The sequence below is a fragment of the Podarcis bocagei genome, assembly GCF_964188305.1.
Source record: "Podarcis bocagei genome assembly, chromosome: 6".
NCBI classification, from domain to species: Eukaryota; Metazoa; Chordata; class Lepidosauria; order Squamata; family Lacertidae; genus Podarcis; species Podarcis bocagei.
The window spans coordinates 86885899-86906997 of NC_138130.1; the positions used below are offsets into that span (position 1 = coordinate 86885899).

The 21099-nt window shown below is 44.7% G+C and overlaps 3 protein-coding genes across 6 annotated transcripts in view; 2 read left to right on the top strand and 1 right to left on the bottom strand.

Moving 5' to 3' along the window:
• The window catches only part of AASDHPPT (aminoadipate-semialdehyde dehydrogenase-phosphopantetheinyl transferase), a 28079-nt gene extending 22094 nt beyond the window's left edge, over positions 1 to 5985 (bottom strand). The window contains exons 1-2 of one of the 2 annotated variants that reach the window (XM_081197694.1): positions 5587 to 5985; positions 638 to 863 (exon numbers count right to left, since the gene is read on the bottom strand). In XM_081197694.1, coding sequence (XP_081053820.1) covers positions 638 to 863; positions 5587 to 5970 — 610 coding nt within the window. In that variant the 5' untranslated portion in view covers positions 5971 to 5985. Of the gene's footprint in view, positions 1 to 637; positions 864 to 4686 lie in introns of both variants that reach the window. The other variant, XM_081197695.1, reaches the window with a different exon arrangement.
• GUCY1A2 (guanylate cyclase 1 soluble subunit alpha 2) overlaps positions 1 to 21099 on the top strand; it is a 503968-nt gene that overhangs the window by 274145 nt on the left and 208724 nt on the right. The gene's annotated exons all lie outside the window — the stretch shown is intronic.
• Positions 6290 to 19204, top strand: KBTBD3 (kelch repeat and BTB domain containing 3). 3 transcript variants are annotated; one of them, XM_081197663.1, is made up of 3 exons: positions 6290 to 6432; positions 10188 to 10435; positions 14014 to 19204. In XM_081197663.1, exons 2-3 carry the CDS (start codon positions 10212 to 10214, stop codon positions 15617 to 15619), a joined length of 1830 nt encoding a protein of 609 aa, XP_081053789.1. In that variant the 5' UTR covers positions 6290 to 6432; positions 10188 to 10211; the 3' UTR covers positions 15620 to 19204. The 3 variants fall into 3 exon arrangements, with proteins under 3 accessions (XP_081053789.1, XP_081053790.1, XP_081053791.1); XM_081197664.1 differs by lacking the exon at positions 6290 to 6432 and adding an exon at positions 9153 to 9284; XM_081197665.1 differs by lacking the exon at positions 6290 to 6432 and adding an exon at positions 9311 to 9681.

Genomic DNA, 21099 nt, shown 5'->3' on the forward strand with positions numbered 1-21099 from the left:
ACATAACAACAGTCTTGAAAGACCTACGTTGGCTCCCAGTATGTTTCCAAGCACAATTCAAAGTGCTGGTGTTGACCTTTAAAGCCCTAAATGACCTTGGCCCTGAAGGAGCGTCTCCACCCCCATCATTCTACCCCGACGCTGAGGTCCAGCGCCAAGCACCTTCTGGTGGTTCCCTCACTGCGAAAAGCAAAGCTGCAGGGAACTAGGCAGAGGGCCTTCTCGGTAGTGGTCCCCGCCCTGTGGAACGCCCTCCCATCGGATGTCAAAGAGATAAACAGTTACCTGACATTCAGAAGACATCTGAAGGCAGCCCTGTTCAGGGAAGTTCTTAATGTGTTACATCTTAGTGTATTTTTGGTCTTTGTGGAAGCCGCCCAGAGTAGCTGGGGAAATGCAGCCAGATGGGCGGGGTACAAATATAAATTATTATTATTCCTGAATTTCTAAGATTGGAACAATTCAGCCAATGGCAGTCAGAGACTGTGAACGAAGGAAAGCTCAGCCAATCGCTGGCACCTCAAAAATCCCTCTACAGCGTGTGTTGCAATAAATGAGCAAAGTGGCTTCTCTTTCCTGTCCTAGGACACTGTAGATTATTAATTATTTTTTTAAAGAGTGACTATAGTACACTTACCTGGCATGCTCGTCTTCGTAACATCAATGCCAGCTTGACAGTCAGGCTCGGCGGCAAGAACAGCATAATTCCCTTGATGGGAGACATTAAAGCTGAAGCTGGAATGGGCACTGCTTAAGTCATTTGCAAGGACAGGTTTGCCTTTTGAAGTCCTTTGTAACTTTATTTCATTCCAAGGAATCTTCAGCTTCTCTGCAATTAATTTTCTTATCAGCAGCCGGCCAGCCTATGAAGCAAAATGAGCAAATAATGCAAAGAAAGTAACTGTTCTATGTAAAGGGGGGAGGGGAAAGGGGGGGAATATATTAAGATACCATTTGCCTTCAAAAACGATTTGACAGTTCATTACAGAGCACAGCTATGCTTTATATTCTTTTAAAAACAGAATTAAAACACACCTTTGGTAATCCTCATAGAACTCTAGCCCAATGGTTGCCATTAATTTGATTCTGAATTGATTTTAGAATGAATTGATTTTAGAATGTATTTCAATTAATTGATTGTGATTTTATGCAAAGTGTGTTATTTTTACTGTTGTTAGCCGCTCTGAGCCCAGCTTCGGCTGGGGAGGGCGGGATATAAATAAAATTTTATTATTATTACTACTACTACTACAAGTTGGGTCAAATATTACAGCTACTTTATAATATAAAAATAGAATATAGAATAGAACAGAATAATAATGCACACACACATATACATTTGAGGGGTGTATATATATATACACCCGAGGTACCACTGTGGGTGTGGGTGTGTGTATACACACACACACACACACACACACATCCACATATATATATATATATATATATATATATATATATATATATATATATGCTTTCGTAGATTTTCACGGGTACAGGAATGCAGGTTTTGGTGTCTTCGGGTGTCTTCCCGTGTAAGAGTTGGGGTGTCTAGGCGACGTTTCGACGAGGTCTCACTCGTCATCTTCAGGCTGGTGCTTTCGGCTCTGTTCTAGTAACAAGAAGCCGAAAGCACCAGCCTGAAGATGACGAGTGAGACCTCGTCGAAACGTCGCCTAGACACCCCAACTCTTACACGGGAAGACACCCGAAGACACCAAAACCTGCATATATATATATATATATATATATATATATATATATATATATATATATGGGTGGATGTGTGTGTGTGTGTGTATGTGTGTGTGTGTGTGTGTGTATATATATATACACCCACCCCCACACCCACAGTGGTACCTCGGGTTACAGACGCTTCAGGTTACGGACTCCGCTAACCCAGAAATATTACCTCAGGTTAAGAACTTTACTTCAGGAGAAGAACAGAAACCCCGGAGGTCCGTTCTTAACCTGAAACTGTTCTTAACCTGAAGCACCACTTTAGCTGATGGGGCCTCCTGCTGCTGCTGAGCCGCTGGAGCACGATTTCTGTTCTCATCCTGAAGCAAAGTTCTTAACACGAGGTAATATTTCTGGGTTAGCGGAGTCTGTAACCTGAAGCATATGTAACCTGAAGCGCATGTAACCCGAGGTACCACTGTGTGTGTGTGTGTGTGTGTGTGTGTGTGTGTGTGTGTATTCCACTCTTCCTGCAAGAAAGACGGAAACAGGGGCTGTCCTACTTTATACTCACAGCAACCCTGAGAGGTAGGCTTAGCTTAAACCCATGTCCCTCTCATCCGTCCTATACCCTCCAACCCAGCTTTGGACTGCAACTCCCACAGCCATGCTGACAGGGAATGATGGGAATATCTGGAGGGAACCAGGTTGGGAAGCTACTCTAATTAATACACTGAAATGGTAGCAATGATGGAACTTACTGTCTATACACATGAACAGGAGAAACCAATGGCTGGTCCTTAGTTTGTCAGAAAATGGTTCACTTTAATTACATTTTCGAATGATGCATTTAATGAGGAACTCATAGGCATTGCTCTCTATGATTTAGCAGTGAGTTTGCACTCCACACAACCCTCCCAGAGCTTATTTTTATTATTTAAAAAAAGTATTAGAAAGATTGCACTCATATATTATCCGCTGAGCACCAGCACCACCTATAGCACAGGAGATAATATAAGCAGCAAACAGAAATCCCATTTTCACATCTGCCTACAGAGCTGATTAGAATGGGTCATACCACACAGTTCTGCAGTGACTCAAGCCGATTTACATTTCATTTATTTTAAAACGTTGGTTGGAAGTAGACGTTACAGAGCATGCATGGATGCCACCGAAGAGCCTGGCATCTACGTCTCCTCCTCCTTTCAACTCTTTTATTCTGTTACATAATAAAGTTATAAAATGACCAGGAGACATTACCATTGTAGGGGAAGTTCTGGGAGGAGAGGAGCTAAATGACAGCTGGTCCCAGCCAATATGAGGCTCCCCTGGAGCCATCATTATATATCTCTACGCAAAAAATTACCCTTATAACCAGGCCTTTGGCCTTTAATAAATAATAATAATAATAATAATAATAATAATAATAATAATAATTTTTATTTATACCCTGCCCTCCCCAGCCAAGGCCAGGCTCAGGGCGGCTAACAAGCAATAATAAAAATGAGCTGAATGAATACAACTTAAAAACAAGATTAAAATACAACATTAAAATATTGAAAAAATAAAATATTAAAATGCAGCCTCATCACAGGAGGAGAAAGGAAAAAGAAAAAAAGAATTGGTGTGGCCTTTTAGAAGTGGGTGGGGTGTTTTTAATGTATTTCTATTTCCTCTTGATTTTAATATACCTTTGTGGGAGGGTTTGCCTGTCTGTTTGGTCGGTGGGTTGTAAGTCGCTTTGTGCTGCCCCTGGGCAAGATAAATCGGCCATCAAATTTAATTTAAAAAATAAAAATGACGATGGAAAGAGATGGTTAGTCTCTTCTGCATCCTTTTGATATAGCCAAGTGGGGGTTGGCCACTGGGACAGGGCTAGAGAAACTTAAGTTTAAGGGCTGAATGTGGCCCTCCAGAGATCTATCTGGCCCTCAGAATGCTCTCCAGGCCACACCCCAGGCCAAAGCCCTCACTGGGCTTGCTTCGTACCCTCCTTGAGTATTTTTGCCAGGCTGGAATGCGTTCTTGAACTCTGATATTTGCTCCTGCTTGTCTGGATGGAGGATACAGAGAAGAGTGTTTCAGTTTTTGTAGAAACTAGCAAACTGGATAGCTCAGGCATGAGACTCTATCTCAGGGTTGTGGGTTCCAGCCCCACGTTGGGCAAAAGATTCCTGCGTTGAAAGGTCTTGGACTAGATGGTCCCTTCCAACTATGATTCCATGATCTCTTTTATGTGCAAAGGCAAAATTAAGCATTCTTCGCTCTGCCAGCATCTGCTTCTGGCCCTGACCACCACTGAAAGCTGCCTATAAGGGAATGTGGGCCTTGGGGCTGAAAACAGTTCCCAACCGCTCCTCTAGAGAGTGGCAATAGACAAGAGAGGACCCACCACCCTGTCATTTTCATTTTGCAAGTATTCAAGATCAAAAGCAGGCTAAAAGAATCCTCCATTTAAGGACACTCAATGAAGGCCCAAACACCCAATTCCCTGGAGCCAACACTATGCTGATGGGGCAGTTTGGCACTGAGATCCAGCGCTGAGGGCCTTCTGGCGGCTCCCTCATTGCGAGAAGTGAGGTTACAGGGAACCAGGCAGAGGGCCTTCTGGGTAGTGGCACCCGTCCTGTGGAACGCCCTCCCACCAGATGTCAAGGAAATAAGCAGCTATCTTAACTTTAAAAGACATCTGAAGGCAGCCCTGTTTAGGGAAATTTTTAATATTTAATACTGTATTGTTTTTAATACTCGATTGGAAGCTGCTCAGAGTGGCTGGGAAAACTCAGCCAGATGGGTGGGGTATACATACTAAATTATTGTTGTTGTTGTTATAGCAGTTATCAAAAAAAGGAGACCAGGCAGAATCTATTGGTTCAATGCATCTCTCACTTGCAAAAGTCTTTGTCTAGAAGCACCATCTTTATGCTAAAATAACAACTAAGAGATGAGAGATATTCATCTCAGCAAAGTATATCTTAAAATAAGAGCATAAATATATGTATATACCACTGCAGCCTTGGCATCACGACGGAAGACAAACTGTTCGATGCGCTCCCTCTCTTCAGGCTGTATGAGGCACATGGACAGCAACCAATCCTCACGGCGAGGGACCCAGGTGCCATAGGAAAAGGCCCAACGTACTCTCTCCATAGCAAGACGCTCCAAGGAAGCCACAGCACACCGGAACATATGTTTTAAAATGTCAGTCCAAGGGGTACACACGTGGCGGAATGGGGAGAGAAATGGGAGGCTGACAGAACTCTTGGGCCAGTGAGTTCTGGGTTCAAATCCCTACTCAAGTTAGGATGTTGCGTGAATGACCATCTTTCTGTCTCTCGCAGGGTAGTTGTGAATGCAACATGGATTAAGCGCCTCGCCATGTGAGGTCATTGAAGGAAGGGGCAAGATCAGAATCATATAAATAGAATGATGCTCTGTCTTTCTCCAGCGTAAACGAACGCCTCCTCTGCCCAGACTGCAATTGTGTAAGCCCCATTCAATTTGGTGGGGCTTACTTCCAATCAGGTGTGTTTAGGATTAGGAACTACTGAGGAAAGGGAATAAAGGATTTAAATGCAAATGCATCAGTAAAGTCTTCTCTCAAGGACTGGATTTCAAGTGGACCCCTTGCAGTTTTCAAAACCTGCTCCTCTTGGCATTACTTAGAAAGATTGCAGCTGACAATGTGCCAAAATGTACACGAATAGACAACTTGTTTCCCTTCTTTTGCTGGCAATCGAGGCAGGTTGTGTTTTTTTTAAGGAGAGGGGAGAATGCGTTGCTCTCCTGGGGAGAAATAGCGCTGCTGCTTGCAGGCGGGAACGGGGCTGGCTGGACTCGAACATCCGAAGTGCTGGGCACTGGGCGTAGAGATGCCTAATGGCTGCAATTCTTAACCCCACTTACCTGGGAGTAAGCCTCACTGAATTCAACGGGGCTTCCTTCAGAGTATAGGCGTGGTTTAGGATTGCACCCAAAACTTTTTAAGCCAGAAGACTCCAAGGCTGCAGGAAGCCCCGCTGGACTCAACAGGGCTTGCTTCCGAATAATCAGGCGAAGCACTCCGCGCTGCAGAACTGCAGAAGCAAAAGTTGAGGGGGAAAGGAACAATAAAGTGCAAGCTCCGCAGTGCCCGTGGCTCACTCTCTCCTCTGCTTTGCTGAAGGTTCGAAAAAGAGGAGGGAGGGAGGGACTCGCGGAAGTTAGAGAGGGAGAGGAAACGCAGCAGCCAATCGGGAGCCAAATGCAAAACACGGCAGACCAATCACCATCTCCCTCCGGAGAGTACATAGAGGTATAACAAGAAAAAAAAAGGAGGTTGCGCGCGGTGCTCATTCTGAGTTCTGCTTTACAGCAGCCACATGCAAGGCAACAGCATTGCATAGAATACGGGGCGAAGCGGGGGGAGAATCTGTATTTCCATATACCTTATAGAGCCCTGTCCTATATTATTTACATTGCTTCCCCCCTCCCTGACGCTCACTTTCAATTGATAACCTGAAGTGTCTCTTTGTTTTCATCGAGCTCAAGACTCTTGGGAGCGGGGGGGCGGTCCCCGCTCTTGACAACGTCGGCGGCACCGGCTGTTACGAGGAGGCGGGCTTTGGCGCTTTTTTTAGCGACACGGACTTGCGCCACTCACAACACAGGACGCGATCGATGGGCAGCAGGAAGAGCCAATGGGAGGACAGCGTCGGCTTTTGCAGATGTCGGGCGTCGCGGATGGTCTCGGAGTGGTTGTGCTGGATGCAGGTGGGTACTTAGCGGCACGCACCGAGGGGGAAACCACGGAATGGAAAGCCTCCGCTGGGTTATAGGCGGCGCGTTCCTAACGAGGGGTGTTAAACTTGCCAACCTGGCAGTTGTCTGAGGGTTGTCTGAGGTAAAAGGGAAAGCACTATAGAACAGGCCGTGTTTTAGATTGGCGTCTCTGGTGATGAGCATGCGCGCGGGGCATGCGCAGAATAGCCACTGAAGCTGTTACGTAGCGTGTGCCCTTAGTTGTTCCCAGACGTTCCACCCAGCTGCGAAGGCGGGGCTTCTATAGACAGTAAGGCGATGATATTCAAGCTGAATGATTCTAGGAATAAGTGCTGCTGTTTCCCGAAGGGTAGTTTTGTTTGCCTTTTGCAGAAAAAGCAGCAGAGAGTTTCAATGATAGTGGATCCCCCCCCTTATACGTGGAAGAGGAAGGCTGTAGCTCAGTGATAGATTTTCTGCTTTGCATTCGGAAGGTTGTGGGTTCAGTCCCCAGCATCTCCAGGTAGGGCTTGGAATGTCCTCGGGCTGAAACCATGGAGAGCTGTTGCTCGTTCTAGCAAGCTAGATGTAACGGTGGCCTGCAGCTTCCTTTGCTCCTAAGTGGCTTACCGATGCCAAGGTGTTTGTGTCGTCAAGCATGCTCTGCATTACCGCTGTTAATTAATTTGCTGCACTTCCTTTTGGCCTAAGTGACTCTGCATATTCTCCTCAACTTTTACAATCACACCCACCCACGACCGATCCAGTACATACACATGCATCTGTAAATGAGGACAGTACTTTATGTGTCTGATGAAGTGAGTTGCAGTACGATCACGGCTTATTCACATTTAACATAGGCAATTTCCAAATCTGTGTGTGTGGCGTGGGTGGGGAGAGGGAAAAAAACCTCATCGACATCCCACCCATCATTGTACAGCTTAGGAAAGGGTGCTGAGGTGGAGTCAGTGCGAGCAGCGTTGGAGAACGTGTGGAGGTGCAATGGGCGATTGAGAGTAGCCTTGGTGATTAAGAAAACATGGCCCCCAAACGCAAGCCAGGGCCCTCTGCTGGCGTGCAACACAAGAAACAACGATTGGTTCCAACACGGCAAGAAAAAGTAGCGGTGCTGGACTGCTTGAGAGATGGCATGTCGGTCTCTAGTGTGGCACGCAAATATGGCTACAGTGAATCGAGCATCCATGCCATCAAGGTTCGAGAGAGAGAAATCTGTGACATTGTGGCAGCAAGTGCTCCAATACCTGCTCAGGTGACAAGCCAGGTGCACGACAAGGCTTTAGCAAAGACTGAGAAGGCATTAAACCTGTGGCTTGAAGACATGAACCGCAAACGCGTGCCTACTGATGGCGTGATGTTACGGCAAAAGGCTCTCAGCCTCTATGCACTCTTCAAACCTTCTGCCGAGGATGGGCAGCCTGTGAAGGAATTCAAAGCCAGCCACGGTTGGCTTACTAGTTTTAGGAAGCGCTTCAAACTGAAAAATGTGCACGCAACTGGTGAAGTGTCGGCATCTGCAGACAAAGAGGCAGCAAAAGCCTACCCCAAGCAATTAAAAGAACTGTTAGATGAAAAGGGATACCTTCCTGAGCAAGTTTTTAATGCTGTTGAGACGGGGCTGTTCTGGAAAAAAATGCCTGAGCGGACGTACATCTCCAAATCAGAAAAACAAGCCCCTGGCTTCAAAGCAGCTAACGACCGTGTGACTGTGTTCCTCTGTGGCAGTGCAGCTGGGCACTTAATAAAGCCAGGCTTGCAGTACAGGTCTGCAGTCCCCCGTGCCCTGAAAGGCAAGAACAAAAATCTCCTGCCTGTGTTTTGGCAACCCAATAAAAAGGCTTGGGTAACTGCAGCAACGTTTCTAGATTGGTTCCACAATTGCTTTGTTCCGGAAGTTAAGCGGTACCTTGAAGAGAAACAACTGGACTTTAAGGTGTTGCTGATTGTGGACAATGCTCCTGGTCACCCTGAGGCACTCTGCTTTGCACATAATGATGTTGAAGTTGTCTTTCTCCCACCCAACACGGCCTCCATCGTCCAACCTCTTGACCAAGGTGTGATTCGGTGCTTCAAGGCAACTTACACAAAGCTAACCTTCTCATGGATACGTAACGCTATGGATACTGATCCCAACCTTGATGCCATTGAGTGCTGGAAGTCCTTTAACATGGCCAGTTGCATCACTTACATTAAGCAAGCAGTAGATGCAATCAAGCCTGAATCGGTGAATGCATGCTGGCGCAAGTTGTGGAAAGAATGTGTGGGTGATTTTAAGGGGTTCCCAACCATTGACAGTGAAGTGGAACATAGTGTCCAGATGGCCAGACAAGTGGGTGGTGATGGCTTTGTTGACCTCACTGAGGAAGAAGTTGAAGAGTTAATTGATGGCCATGGAGGAACGTTGACTGATGAAGAGCTGGAGGAACTGCTAAGATCAAGTACAGAAGATGAGGAGGAGGAGGATGAACAGGATGAGCCAGCAAGTTGGAATCTGCATAAGTTTGCTCAAGTCTTCCAAACAGCAAAACACCTGAATGATTTGATCGCTGAGTTTGACCCCTCTATGGAACGAAGCCTCAAAATCACACAGGGTATCACAGACAGTTTGAGACTGTATCGAGAAATGTTTGAACAGCTCAAGAGACAACAGCGACAGTTGCCAAGCACCACAAAAAATGCAGTGGTAGCAAGTGAGCCCACACAATCAACTTCTGAAGCTGAAACAGAGCCAACCACTTTGCCTGTAACTCGCAATCTGTTGCTCAGGCCTGGTCCATCATCTCCTGGAGCAACCTCAAGCCCTGAAGAGGATGAGGAAGACTAAGCAACACGGTCATTGTGCACAGGTAAATGCTGGTGTGCTTTTTATGGGCCATTTACCTGGTTTTTAAAGGGTTGTATTGACCATATGGTATTCCGGCTTTACATGCTATCCCCAGAATGCAACCCCGTTTAAGATGTGATCATACTGTATGTTCCATGAAAGCTTGTATCATAATACATTTGTTAGGATGGTATTCAACCTTTACTCAGAGTAACAAGTTTGCATAGCGAGCAGATTATTTCCATCATTTCCTGTGGGAACATTTCTAATCCAGGTTTTCTCTTTCCATGCTTTTTGCCTGAAACTGCTGCAGCCAATCAGCAAAAGCCAAAGAGGAAAAACTGATTTGTCCGATCTCTCTCCTTACCCCCATGGTTTCTGCCCAAAATGGCTACCATTGACCAGCAAAACACAAACAAGTAAGAAAGTAGGCAAACTCTAGCTGTTCGGATATATGAATCAGTTGATTATGTAGCAAGGTTTGGGTATAATTCTTTGGGACCTTCTTTTCCCTCAAAAAAAAAAACAAATAAAGCAATGCAGTAATAGTTACAGTTCATACCACAGATTATTTTTATTTTTTTAGTAACAAAGTCACTTAAAACATTTAAGCCTTAGGAACTTATGGTGGTTACAGTGAAATATATTCACTGCAAACCAGCATACAATTATCATTCTGTGCATGGATTTCTTCATCACTTGCTTTGAAAGTGTACCCGGAGGCAAGTTACCAATGAGATTCCGACCTGTGATGTATTATTTGGATGGCATTTCTAGCTATTTTTATTATTTAAAATATTTATACACCTTTCCCAATATGGATAAAGATTCCTTGCATCACCACATCTAGCATACCATACCTATGAAGTCATTTGTGGTCAGTAATTTTGTTGTGTGTGTCTAACTTTTATATTATCTCCTTCAGCAATAAGAATAGAGTGCAGATACCATGGACAACCAATATGATTTCATTAGCACCCCAACTTGCAATGGAATTTCATCTCGTGAGCAGAAAGCCAGCTCCTTGGTGGCTGAAGGCCATGGCCAACAAATCTTAAATGTACTGCAAAGCTTCAGAGATCAAAACAACTTTTTTGACTTCAAAATACTTGTGAAAGATGAAGTGATCCCATGTCACCGTTGCGTATTGGCAGCATGTAGTGACTTTTTCAGGTAAGCCTATTTATGATGTAGTTCTTGTGTGCATAGATATAGATATGGATATATATGGATATAAACATGGAGATATATATAAATCACTGTTACATATGTGATGTAGTTAATTCATTCTTCTATTCAATTCACAACCCCCCTACTCAAAACATAGAAGTAATTCTCATCCTATGTTGAACTTCAAAAGTAGATTAGTAGATCCAGTCAGCTATGAAATGGCTATGAAATCATTTTAAAATTATTTGTTTTTGTTAGATAGCATGACTTCAACCCATTCACTGTGTACAACTTCATATGCAGGTTTCAGGTGGAGATGTGCATTACCATCTGCCTTAAAAGCTATATGCAGCCAATTCAACACAATGCATAAGGGCATGCATCTACAGCACGGGTGTCAAACACAAGGCCCGCGGGCCAAATCCGGCCCGCCAGACCTCGTCATGTGGCCAGTGTAGCCGCCGCCGGTCGCCAGCCTTCACCTTTTATTATTCTTTTATTTAGACTCTAAAAGGACGGGAGAGAGAGAGAAAGCCTCCGGATACGGGATCAGCAAGCCCGCCAGGTGGCACCGCCCGCCGGATCCCCGTCGCGGCCAATCCCAGGCAGCCCCAAACACGTGCGCCCACTCTGAGCGCACCAGGCGGTGAAGCAGCCCAGCCGTCTGCTGAGCGCAGCGCTGTGCGCCGTCAGGAAACCCAGGAAGAAGTGGGAGGGGGAAAGGAGAAGAGGGAAACACACACACAACACACACACCCCCGAGCCAAGCAAGCGTGATTTGCGGGGCAAAAACCCTGCCAAGCCTCTTTACTATATCTTTTCGCTCCGCTTTGATCTTTTCCCGGGCGCACAGCCAGGTTAGGTGTAAAAGAAAACAGCGAGCTGCGGGAAAGCGAGGGTCTCTGCTGCTCCCACTGAACTAATCGCTCCAATTTTAATATGGGGGGGGGGGATTCCAAACTCTTCACTTCTCGGAAGAGCTTCTGGAGGCTCGTTGGATTCAGCTGCGTCTTGTCGATTATTTTTATAGCCACCTCCCTTCCTGTCAGGATGTGCCTGGCCAGCTTGACCTTGGCGAAGTTTCCCTTCCCGATGGTCTTGAGGAGGCAGTAGTTGCCAATGTGAGGCTGCTCGTCGGCGCAGGAGGCGATGGAGTGGCGGCAGCGAGCGCCCAGAGAGCGGCTGGACCATGACGAGCCCTTTTCCAAGCGGCTGCTGGCCAGGGTGGAGGGCTGCGGGGACAGCGGAGGTGTTGCTGGGGCGGGTCAAGGGTGACCACCGGGCAGCGCTGGTGCGCCTCGGCATTGCGCTCATCGCCAGCGCGGTGAGCAAAGACATAGTCCTCCTCCTCTTCCTCCTCCCGGAGCCGGGCCGCCGCTGGGGCGAGGGGGGCTACCTTCCTGCTGGCCTCCCCCCAAGCGGACACTCATAGAAGCCTCCAAGCACCGGGCTGGCGGAGGGAGGGACGGACGGAGGGAGGGCGCTGGAAAGGGAGATGCTATATGGGTGGGGGAAGAGGGCGAAAGGCGCTCCATGCGCCCCCGAGGAAAGGGGGCTTATTTCCCCAAGGGGGGGCTCATGTTTGGAGTGGGATGGGGGCAGGCTGCCGCCGCCGGTGCTGCTGGTGCCGCCGCCGCAAAGGCCACTGGTCAGTTGCTGGTGCCGGGGCTGCCTCTCAGAGCCTGCGCGCCCAGCCCGGCCGCCGCATACTCCCCGCAGGCAGGAAAGGGCAGAGGCGCTTCCTGCCACCCCCCATAAGGCTCCCGAGCGGGGAGGAGGGCTGTGGAGGGAGAGAGGTCCGCGGGAGTCCAAGGCAGGCGGGCGCAATCCGAGCCACCGGCAGGCCCCCTCCCGTCGTTGCCGCCGCCGCCAGCACAAAGCTCGGTGGCTCTGCTGCCGTCGTCTCCGCCAGTGCTCCTGCTCCAGCCGAGGCGGGGTTCACGTAAGGCTGACAGGGGTCCGGGCGGGCAGAGAGGGAGCCACCGGGGCTCCCCGCCATCGGCAGGTGGGCTGGAGGCCGTTGGGGCGGGGAGGAGGGCTTGGGGAGCGATTCTAAACTCAAGGGTGAACCACGACATCATGGGCATAGCCAGGATTTATGTTGGTGGCGGGCAGGACACCCACCTGCCATCATCCTCTGCCTGGCTCTGGGTAGTAGATTCAGAATGAAATGTCTCAACAAGAGTTGTTTAAAATTGTTTAGCAATATTTGTATGTTTAAAAAATAAATAAATTACTGTCTGTTACCAAAAACCATTTTCCAATAAATTGTACAATAATTGTACATTTGAATATCTACTTGCCATTATTCTGACTATGTTTCTGCTTTCAGAGCTAGTTATTACTTACATTATTACAAAAAACAGTAATAATTGAATGCAATGACAATAATTTATGATAATAAAGAGTGGACACATAGTCCTACAGATACAACCGGCCCCTTGAGGGTGACCAAACTGCTGATGCGGCCCCCGATGAATTTGAGTTTGACACCCCTGACCTACAGATACCACTTCTGTATGCAAACCACCTTTGCTGGATGTATTGATTACATTAATCAATAATAAAATAATTTATCTGTAGGAATATTTAATAACTGTTTCTCTATGAGTATTTTTGTTGTTGTTTGGATACTCTATGATGCAACTCAGTATAGCATTTCAAATCAAATCGCTTGGCTCATATCCTCTGTTTGACAGTGTCTAGTATTGAAGATCTCAGAGAAGACATACAAATAATTTTAATTTTATTAAAATACAAAATCAAGCATAAAACAGAACAATCACAGAAAACAGGTACAAGATATTGAAGCAGAAACAAAAACGGGTCTTGATACATCCGGAATACATTCCAGACTTTGGGTATAATAGAAATTACAACATATTTATGAAAACAAGAACACTGTTAACCTGGGTATCCCTTATCTTCCAGGAGGGTGAGCTGCATTTCCATTGAACCTTGGTTTGTGCCCACCTTATGTTGTTGGAACTGCAACTCTCATTGGCTTCTTGGTCAAGGGTGATGGAAGTTATAGCCCAACAGCATCAGGTGGGATCCACATTGGCTAATTGGATGTACAGAAACAGAAATCCTGTGGCAATACATCATGCTCTTTTACTCACTCTGAGCTTTTAAGAAATTAAACATTCTAAGCAATCTGAATCTGAGAGTGGATGTAGCTGTTAAAAGAAAAAAACCAAATCCAAAAATTCCAGTGGACTTGCCTTAGGTAAGCCTGTAGTTTGGATCCTATTCTATGAACTGATCTACCGTAATTTGTGTTTTAAGATATACACTCATCATACCTTGATTGGAATGATGCCTGAATTTATCATGCCGAACTATTTAAAAGTAATGAAAACCTCATAGAAAAACCCTGCTTCTTCTTAAATGTGCTTTATACTGCATTAATTTTGCATTTGTTCACTCTACAAATAATTTACCTAAAATGTCCAAAAGATGTTTATTGAAAATAGTTCCCTTCACCTTAAGCTGTGTGGTTTTGGTTCTATATTATGTTCAGATGGAACAGATATCAGTGATGATTTATTGTGTGTTCATCTTCTGTATTTTAACTGCAGGGCCATGTTTGAAGTTAACATGAAAGAAAGAGATGATGGGAGTGTTACTATTAGTAATTTATCACCCAAGGCAGTGAAGGCATTTCTTGATTATGCCTACACTGGAAGAACAGAGATAACAAACGATAACGTAGAAATGTTATTTCAGCTTTCATCCTTTCTTCAAGTTTCCACTCTTTCGAAAGCTTGCAGTGACTTTCTAATTAAGAACATTGATCTTGTCAACTGTTTGCAGCTATTATCCATTTCCGAAAGTTATGGGTCCACTCAGTTGTTTGACCATACCCTCAAATATGCCCAGCGCCATTTTTCCTTGCTGCTCCAGTCAAATGATTTTCTGGAAATGAATTTCGAGATACTGCTAAAATGTATAGAAGCAGATGAGCTCAGCGTCCCAGATGAGGAATCTGTGTTGAAAGCTGCCCTTTGGTGGACAAAACATAACTTAGAAACAAGACAGAAGCATCTTCCCCACTTGATGAAAAAAATACGGTTACATCAGTTATCCGAGGAGACGCTGCAGGAAGTATTGCACTCCGAAGAACAACTACTTGAAAGCGCTGGTTGCTTAGTAATAATCAATGAGGCAATTAAAAGTGTGCAAACTTTTAGCGGTTTGTTTCCCGACGCTCGCCCTTCAACAACAGAACAGTACATACTTGTTCACAAAACTGAGGAAGACGGAGTACATCGACATACGTTTTGTTACAATATTAAAACCGATCAATGGAAAGAATTGATGCACACGCACATAACAGATCTGCCAGGATCAAGTTTATCTAGTTATGGTGAAAAGCTATTTATAACTGGCGGATGTGTAGGAAACTGTTTCCGGACAATTAGACTTCATATTGCCGAAATGTATCATGATGCCACTGACCAAACTTGGTGTTATTGTCCGGTGAAGGACAGCTTCTCATCGGTATCAGCCATGAAGAAGCCAAGGACAATGCATGCATCTGTTGTGGCCCTAAATCAACTGTTTGTAATAGGGGGAAAGACAAGGGCATCTAAGGATATCAAAAGTCTTTTGGATGTGGAGGCATACAGTCCTCTCTCTGGGGAATGGAAATCTGTGAGTCCCTTACCAAGAGGTATCTATTATCCAGAAGCAAGTGCATGTCAGAATATAATTTATGTGCTTGGTTCTGAAGTAGAAATTACTGATGCCTTTAACCCATCTCTTGATTGTTTCTTTAAATATAATGCCGCAACTGATCAGTGGTCTGAGCTGGTAGCAGAATTTGGGCAGTTCTTTCACGCCACCTTAATCAAAGCTGTTCCAGTGAACTGCACATTGTACATCTGTGACCTTTCCACCTACAAGGTTTATAGTTTTTGCCCAGAGACATATGTCTGGAAAGGGGAAGGGTCTTTTGAATGTGCTGGTTTTAATGCAGGAGCAGTTGGAATAGAAGATAAAATTTACATCCTGGGTGGAGATTATGCTCCTGATGAAATCACTGATGAAGTACAAGTCTACCATAGCAGTAGGTCTGAATGGGAGGAGGTTTCACCGATGCCAAGAGCCCTAACTGAGTTCTATTGTCAGGTGATTAAGTTTAATAAATATAGGGACCCATGGTTGTTTGCAATAGAAGTGTAGTCCAATATATCAGTTATAAGAAACTGCACAAGTTTTATGGTTTTGTTTGCTTTTCATTTGCCAAAAAGCCCCATATATTAGAGGCCCAATCTGCTAACATGGTTTGCAGCCACTTTTTATTTTAATAAGGAGCAGGGCTTGATTGAATGTTTGGATATATTCAAACACCTCTTTTTAAATTTCAGTAGCAATCCCCCCCAAAGGGGTTGACCACAGCTAGAATCAGAAGCTTTGTGAACTCAAAAGTAATGTAGATGATGTGAGGGGTTTTTTCCCCTTTCCCCCAGTCAACCCTACAATATGTTGAAAAGCAATTTATGGTATGATTTGGGGTCAACTGGTCAAAGAAAAAAAAATGTCAAAAATTATGTTGAGCCTAAGTAGCAGTTTACATCCTGGCCCAAGTTTTCAGATTAATGCACTTTTAGGGCCAAAGTAAGAGTAACCAGGATCAATAATAGTTTTGCCAGTAGAAAAAAATGGAGCTAAAAGTTGAAGTTTTCCATAATATGTATTAAAGTAAAAATAGGCTTAATTTAGTTGATTTCTGGATGTTAGCTTAACTGTTTACCAGGGAGCACACCCCATTGAACTCAGTGGGGTGGGCTTCTAAGTAAAAATGTGTAGGCTTGCTGTAAGTTACTCAATTGTGGATTTTTTAAAGCTTAATTTAGCATTTTTCTTTATTAGATATTAAATAAAATGTCAACTATTTTGATAGGAACATTGCACATAATCATTTTCACAAACAACTTTTATTAACTTGGGCTGCAATACTGTTCACCTGGGAGTATGTTCATTGAACTCATAGGACTTACTTTTGAGTAGGCAAAGAACTGCACTCACTGATAGACTAAAATGGCTTAAGTAAAGATAGTAGTGGATTCAGTTGGGTATGCAGTATCTCAAGTGGTGTAGCTTGTTGATGTTACTAATAGGTCCTAAGTTGGTCTGTCATTTCAATGCTGTTGGCTGTGCTTTTCTCTTTATGATAGCCATAGGTAACAGACACAGCTCAAGAAAGTACCTTTATGCTTATGGTAGCAAGTGTGCAGCAAAGTTTTTATTTCCTTTGTCCAAAACAATATAGGAATGTTTTACTTGTGCTTATTGCATCAGGTTATATCTTGTCAGTCTGATGTAAAATCATAGAGGGGTTATAATAGATCAGTGTAATTGTATGTCCCCAACTCCATATCTTTTTAGACTACAGCTCACATCATCCCTGATCATTGCCCATGCTGACTAGGGATGATGGGAGTTTGGATCCCAAAATCTCTGGAGGACACCAGATTGGGGAAGGTGGCCAAAGTTTATATTTATTTAAAAATAAGTTTCATTTCCTGTGTAAATTTACTTGGGAGTAGGTACATTTGAATTCAGTGAGATTTACTCCAGAGTGAACCTGTTAAGGATTATACTGCACAGCTTGTATTTTTGAGGCAGTATCTTTCATGACTGTTTGGAGCCTAATTTTGCATTTCCTCATTCTTCCTTAAATTGTAACTGGATTGATGATCTGTATAAAGCTGATTAAGGGCATGCCAGTTGCACATACCTACTTCTGTCATCCATCTCATGTACTTAGAATACATTAGATATAAGAGAAGGATATAGCTAGTTTTCTAAGGCTGCATTTCTATGCATGCTCAGTGGGGCTTAACTCCCGAGTAAACATTTTGCAAGATGTGTTTGCTTAACATCTTGCAAAAACTAGACCACAAAACACAAACTAGAGGCCAAAATATTAATTGTACAAATGCACTTTTAAGGAGTACATATTATCTTGTAGTCTTACCTGATAGTGGCTGGGATCCAAAGAGGTATTTTAGACATGCCCAAGAACTTGGGCAAGTCTAGTGGAATTTTTACTTCCCTCCAACCTTTGAAGATCAAGATCTTCATGACATATCAAACTGCTTTAGAAAGTCCCCTCCACTCAAGTTCCAAAGGTAATTTGCTGTACGCCATGGGGAGATGTATTGTTCAAGAAACACAGTCAGTAGGGTATGCTGGACATGAGAAACTAGTGTTGCAGTTCTTCGGATCCCAGCCTACATTATAATGTAGAAAGGAATTGCATGCCAACGTATATGAATTTATTTGCACTAAAAATGTAACCACACCAAAACAGTTCTATTATTCTGGTATTGTATTATCAGTAAAGGTAAAATATGGCATGACCTAATGAACATTTAATATATGTAATTTCTTCCTGTGGTCAGTTAATTGATTGAACTATTGCTAACTGGTCACTAGTTCAATAGATATTATTTTGCATTTACTGTATCACAAATGTCAGTGTCAAAATGTAATGCATTGTTTTATACATTGTGTTTTTTATTTTCACTTTTACACTCCTCTGCCAAGTCCACTGAAGCAATCTTCAGTGCGAGACGGCACCTATGACCAAGTCTGCTACCTATAAAGGTATTGGAATCAGAACAGCCAATCTAGTTCTCCTTGTTGTAAAAATGTTAACGGAAACTTTAGTATTACCCTGAGGGAAAGGGTTAGATAAGGCAGAAAAAATGATGATTGCTAAATAACTGACATTCAAAGTAAGAGATTTTGCTGTAGCACATAGTACGGGAAAGGGCACATCTACACAAAGTGGTTTGAATCATGTTCTATTATAGCTTTCCTCAAAGCACCCTAGTAATTGTAATCTATTCCCCACACCCGGAAAAAAAATAATATTTAGTCCCTTCGCAGACCCAGGGCTCAGTGATTTGGAGAGCTGTCACACACAAAATTATTGCACTTGGGCACATTCCAGCTCCCCATCTACAGTCCTTGGAGGAGGTGGGACTGTTATCCTTCTCCCTCGTGACACCTGAAGTGAGGGGTCCCCGTCAGCCCACCCCCTCAATTTGGGACATGTATTATCACCCTGAAGACAAAGGCTAAGGATCAGTCCCTTCCAGCTAGCCCGCCTGCTGCAACGGTGCCTGTTGCTCCTCCTTGAACACTACTGATCAGTGGTAGAGAATGGCCACCACACCTGAGAGTTGAGCACTACATGTTGCTAAGCACTCCTCCCTGCTCCCAGAGTACTAGCTACTACCTCTTTCTGCTGCTGCTCTGAGTCTTCTACATCTGAGGTACTTTTACTCCACCCAGTTTTTGAGGTTGGGTGAGAGTGTTTCTAGGGTCCAGAGCAAAACTGTTGAACTTCCTGCAATTTCCTGCTGCCACATTGGATTCTGCTCCTCCTCTTGGAGCTTCCTACTGGATCATGTGAATCACAGTTGCATTCACTTTTTGCCAGAGGAAATGGCCCCACAGGTTTCACTGGGGTTCGCTTTAGCTTCATTACTTTCTGGGGGATCCTGGGCACCTGCCATTTTGAGGCAGGAAGGTGTGGGGGAAGGCTTTATTTTGACACAGGAGTGTTCTTGGTCATTTGTAATTATCCCCAAAATCCCTGAAGGAAGTGACGTCCCTGGTTAGCCATTGATATGCAGAAGGATCTTTAAAGTATTTGTAACTGTGCTACAAGCCATTAGAAGTGACAGAAATATGTCTGTACCTGTGTGAGTGCTGGAATGTTCATTAATCTGCAGAATAAAAACACTGAGCAGTTGAACTAGTATGTTAAGCTTCTGCTTCATCTCACAATGAAGAACCACCTCCAAATACCTAAATTTAGCATTTTCCTTACAATGAAGAATGAATGCTGCAGAGATTTCCTTCTGAATAAATGATTAAGCTCTTGTTTTAACACTTACCTGAAAGTAAGTTCAGTTGTAATCAAAACTTTAAAGAAAATGTATTTGGGATTGGGGTGTAAAAATCTAAGGTGAGAAATAGTTATGATCAATGTTCAAAAGAATAATATAAGCTCTGGATGTCATAGAAATGTTGCCTGATGGCATTCCCACTTCTTAGCCCCAAATGGAGTGTGAAAGATCTACATTAAAACCCTAGGAAAGCTATATCAAACAAGTATGAACTCTAGAAACTTCCTATTTAACGCCCATGACCAGTATAAGGAAACAGCCACTGCCACTCCCTCTGTTTGCTCACCCTCTATCTCTGGCCTGCACTGAGTGAAGTAAGTGATAGTGTTGATCACTTATAAAATGCTTTTCAACCCTTAGGTAAAGGTAAAGGGACCGCTGACAGTTAAGTCCAGTCGCGGACGACTGGGGTTGCGGCACTCATCTCGCTTTACTGGCCAAGGGAGCCGGCGTTTGTCCGCAAACTAAGCCGCTTCTGGCGAACTAGAGCAGTGCACGGAACCGCCGTTTACCTTCCCGCCTGGAGCGGTACCTATTTATCTACTTGCACTTTGACGTGCTTTCAAACTGCTAGGCTGGCAGAAGCAGGGACCAAGCAATGGGAGCTCACCCCGTTGCGGGGATTCGAACTGCCAACCTTCTGATCGGTAAGCCCAAGGCTCTGTGGTTTAGACCACAGCGCCACCCGCATCCCATTTTCAATCCTTGGTATACTGTTAAAATCAGACTTTCCTGCCTCCTCCCTCTGAGGGGGTGGGTCTACCAACCCCTTGCTTGCCTTCTCTTTGCACAAGGTTGCTGTCAGGGTAAGGAGGGCTGGGGCAGGATGAAATAGAGGAAGAAGGAAGGAATTGTGGCTGCTCTTTACAGAGAATTCTGCACTTGTTCATCCTCCCTCTTTCTGGTGTTTTTTCTGGAGGATGTGACTTGCAGAACCCTGGGCCTTGCCCGCAGTAAGGGTGGGGGACTGCAAGATGATGTTGTCTTCCCAGCTCGTAGCCATCACATCGGAAAGCTGCCAAGTCAGACCTTTGGCCCACCTTCCTCAGCACTGTCAACAGCTCTCCAGAGTTTCAAGAAGAAAGCCCTCCAGATTCTACCTGGAATTGAACTTGGGACCTCCTGCATTGCAAGACAGATGCTCTTTCCTGTCTCCTCCATGCCCCTGCCACTGCTCTCCCGAATTGAGTGATCGTTTACACACGAGCAAACTGAACATCCAAACACGGCGCATGCTGCAAAGGTTTGGGACTTCTCCATTGCCGAGGATCGTAGGAGGCAAATGCAATCAGCCAGTACGGGATGGGGTGTGCATGCTGCAATGGAAGCAGATGTGCGCAAGGAAATGCAAACACCAGCAACAACTGGTTACTTTGCAAACTACGAATGTATTGTACACAAATATTTGCACCCAATAAGTCATCCTGAAGCTTTTTTTATTTTTAAAATGCTGTTAATTTATAAAGCATGTTTATAATTTATAAAGCTCTTTGGAGCTGCAGAATTGGGGATCGCACCCAACCCTCCCAGCTGCGCCGCAGCGGGCAGGGGTGCGCAACTTGCGCGCGCTCTGAGGTGATCCAATCCTGTCCACAGCGGTATCCCAAAAATCACAAACGGGATCCACCGCCCTTTGCCCGCCCCTTTCCGTCTCGGTGAGGAGTGACACGGGCGAAGACCGACTCCTCCTCTCCGACCCTTCATAATCTGAAACCAACCTCTGCGCCCGTACCTAGG

Coding starts and splice junctions, on each gene's coding strand:
- KBTBD3 (XM_081197663.1), top strand. CDS start 10,212: ATGGACAACCAATATGATTTCATTAGCACCCCAACTTGCAATGGAATT. Junction 10,436..14,013: donor GCATGTAGTGACTTTTTCAG/GTAAGCCTATTT, acceptor TTTTAACTGCAG/GGCCATGTTTGAAGTTAACA.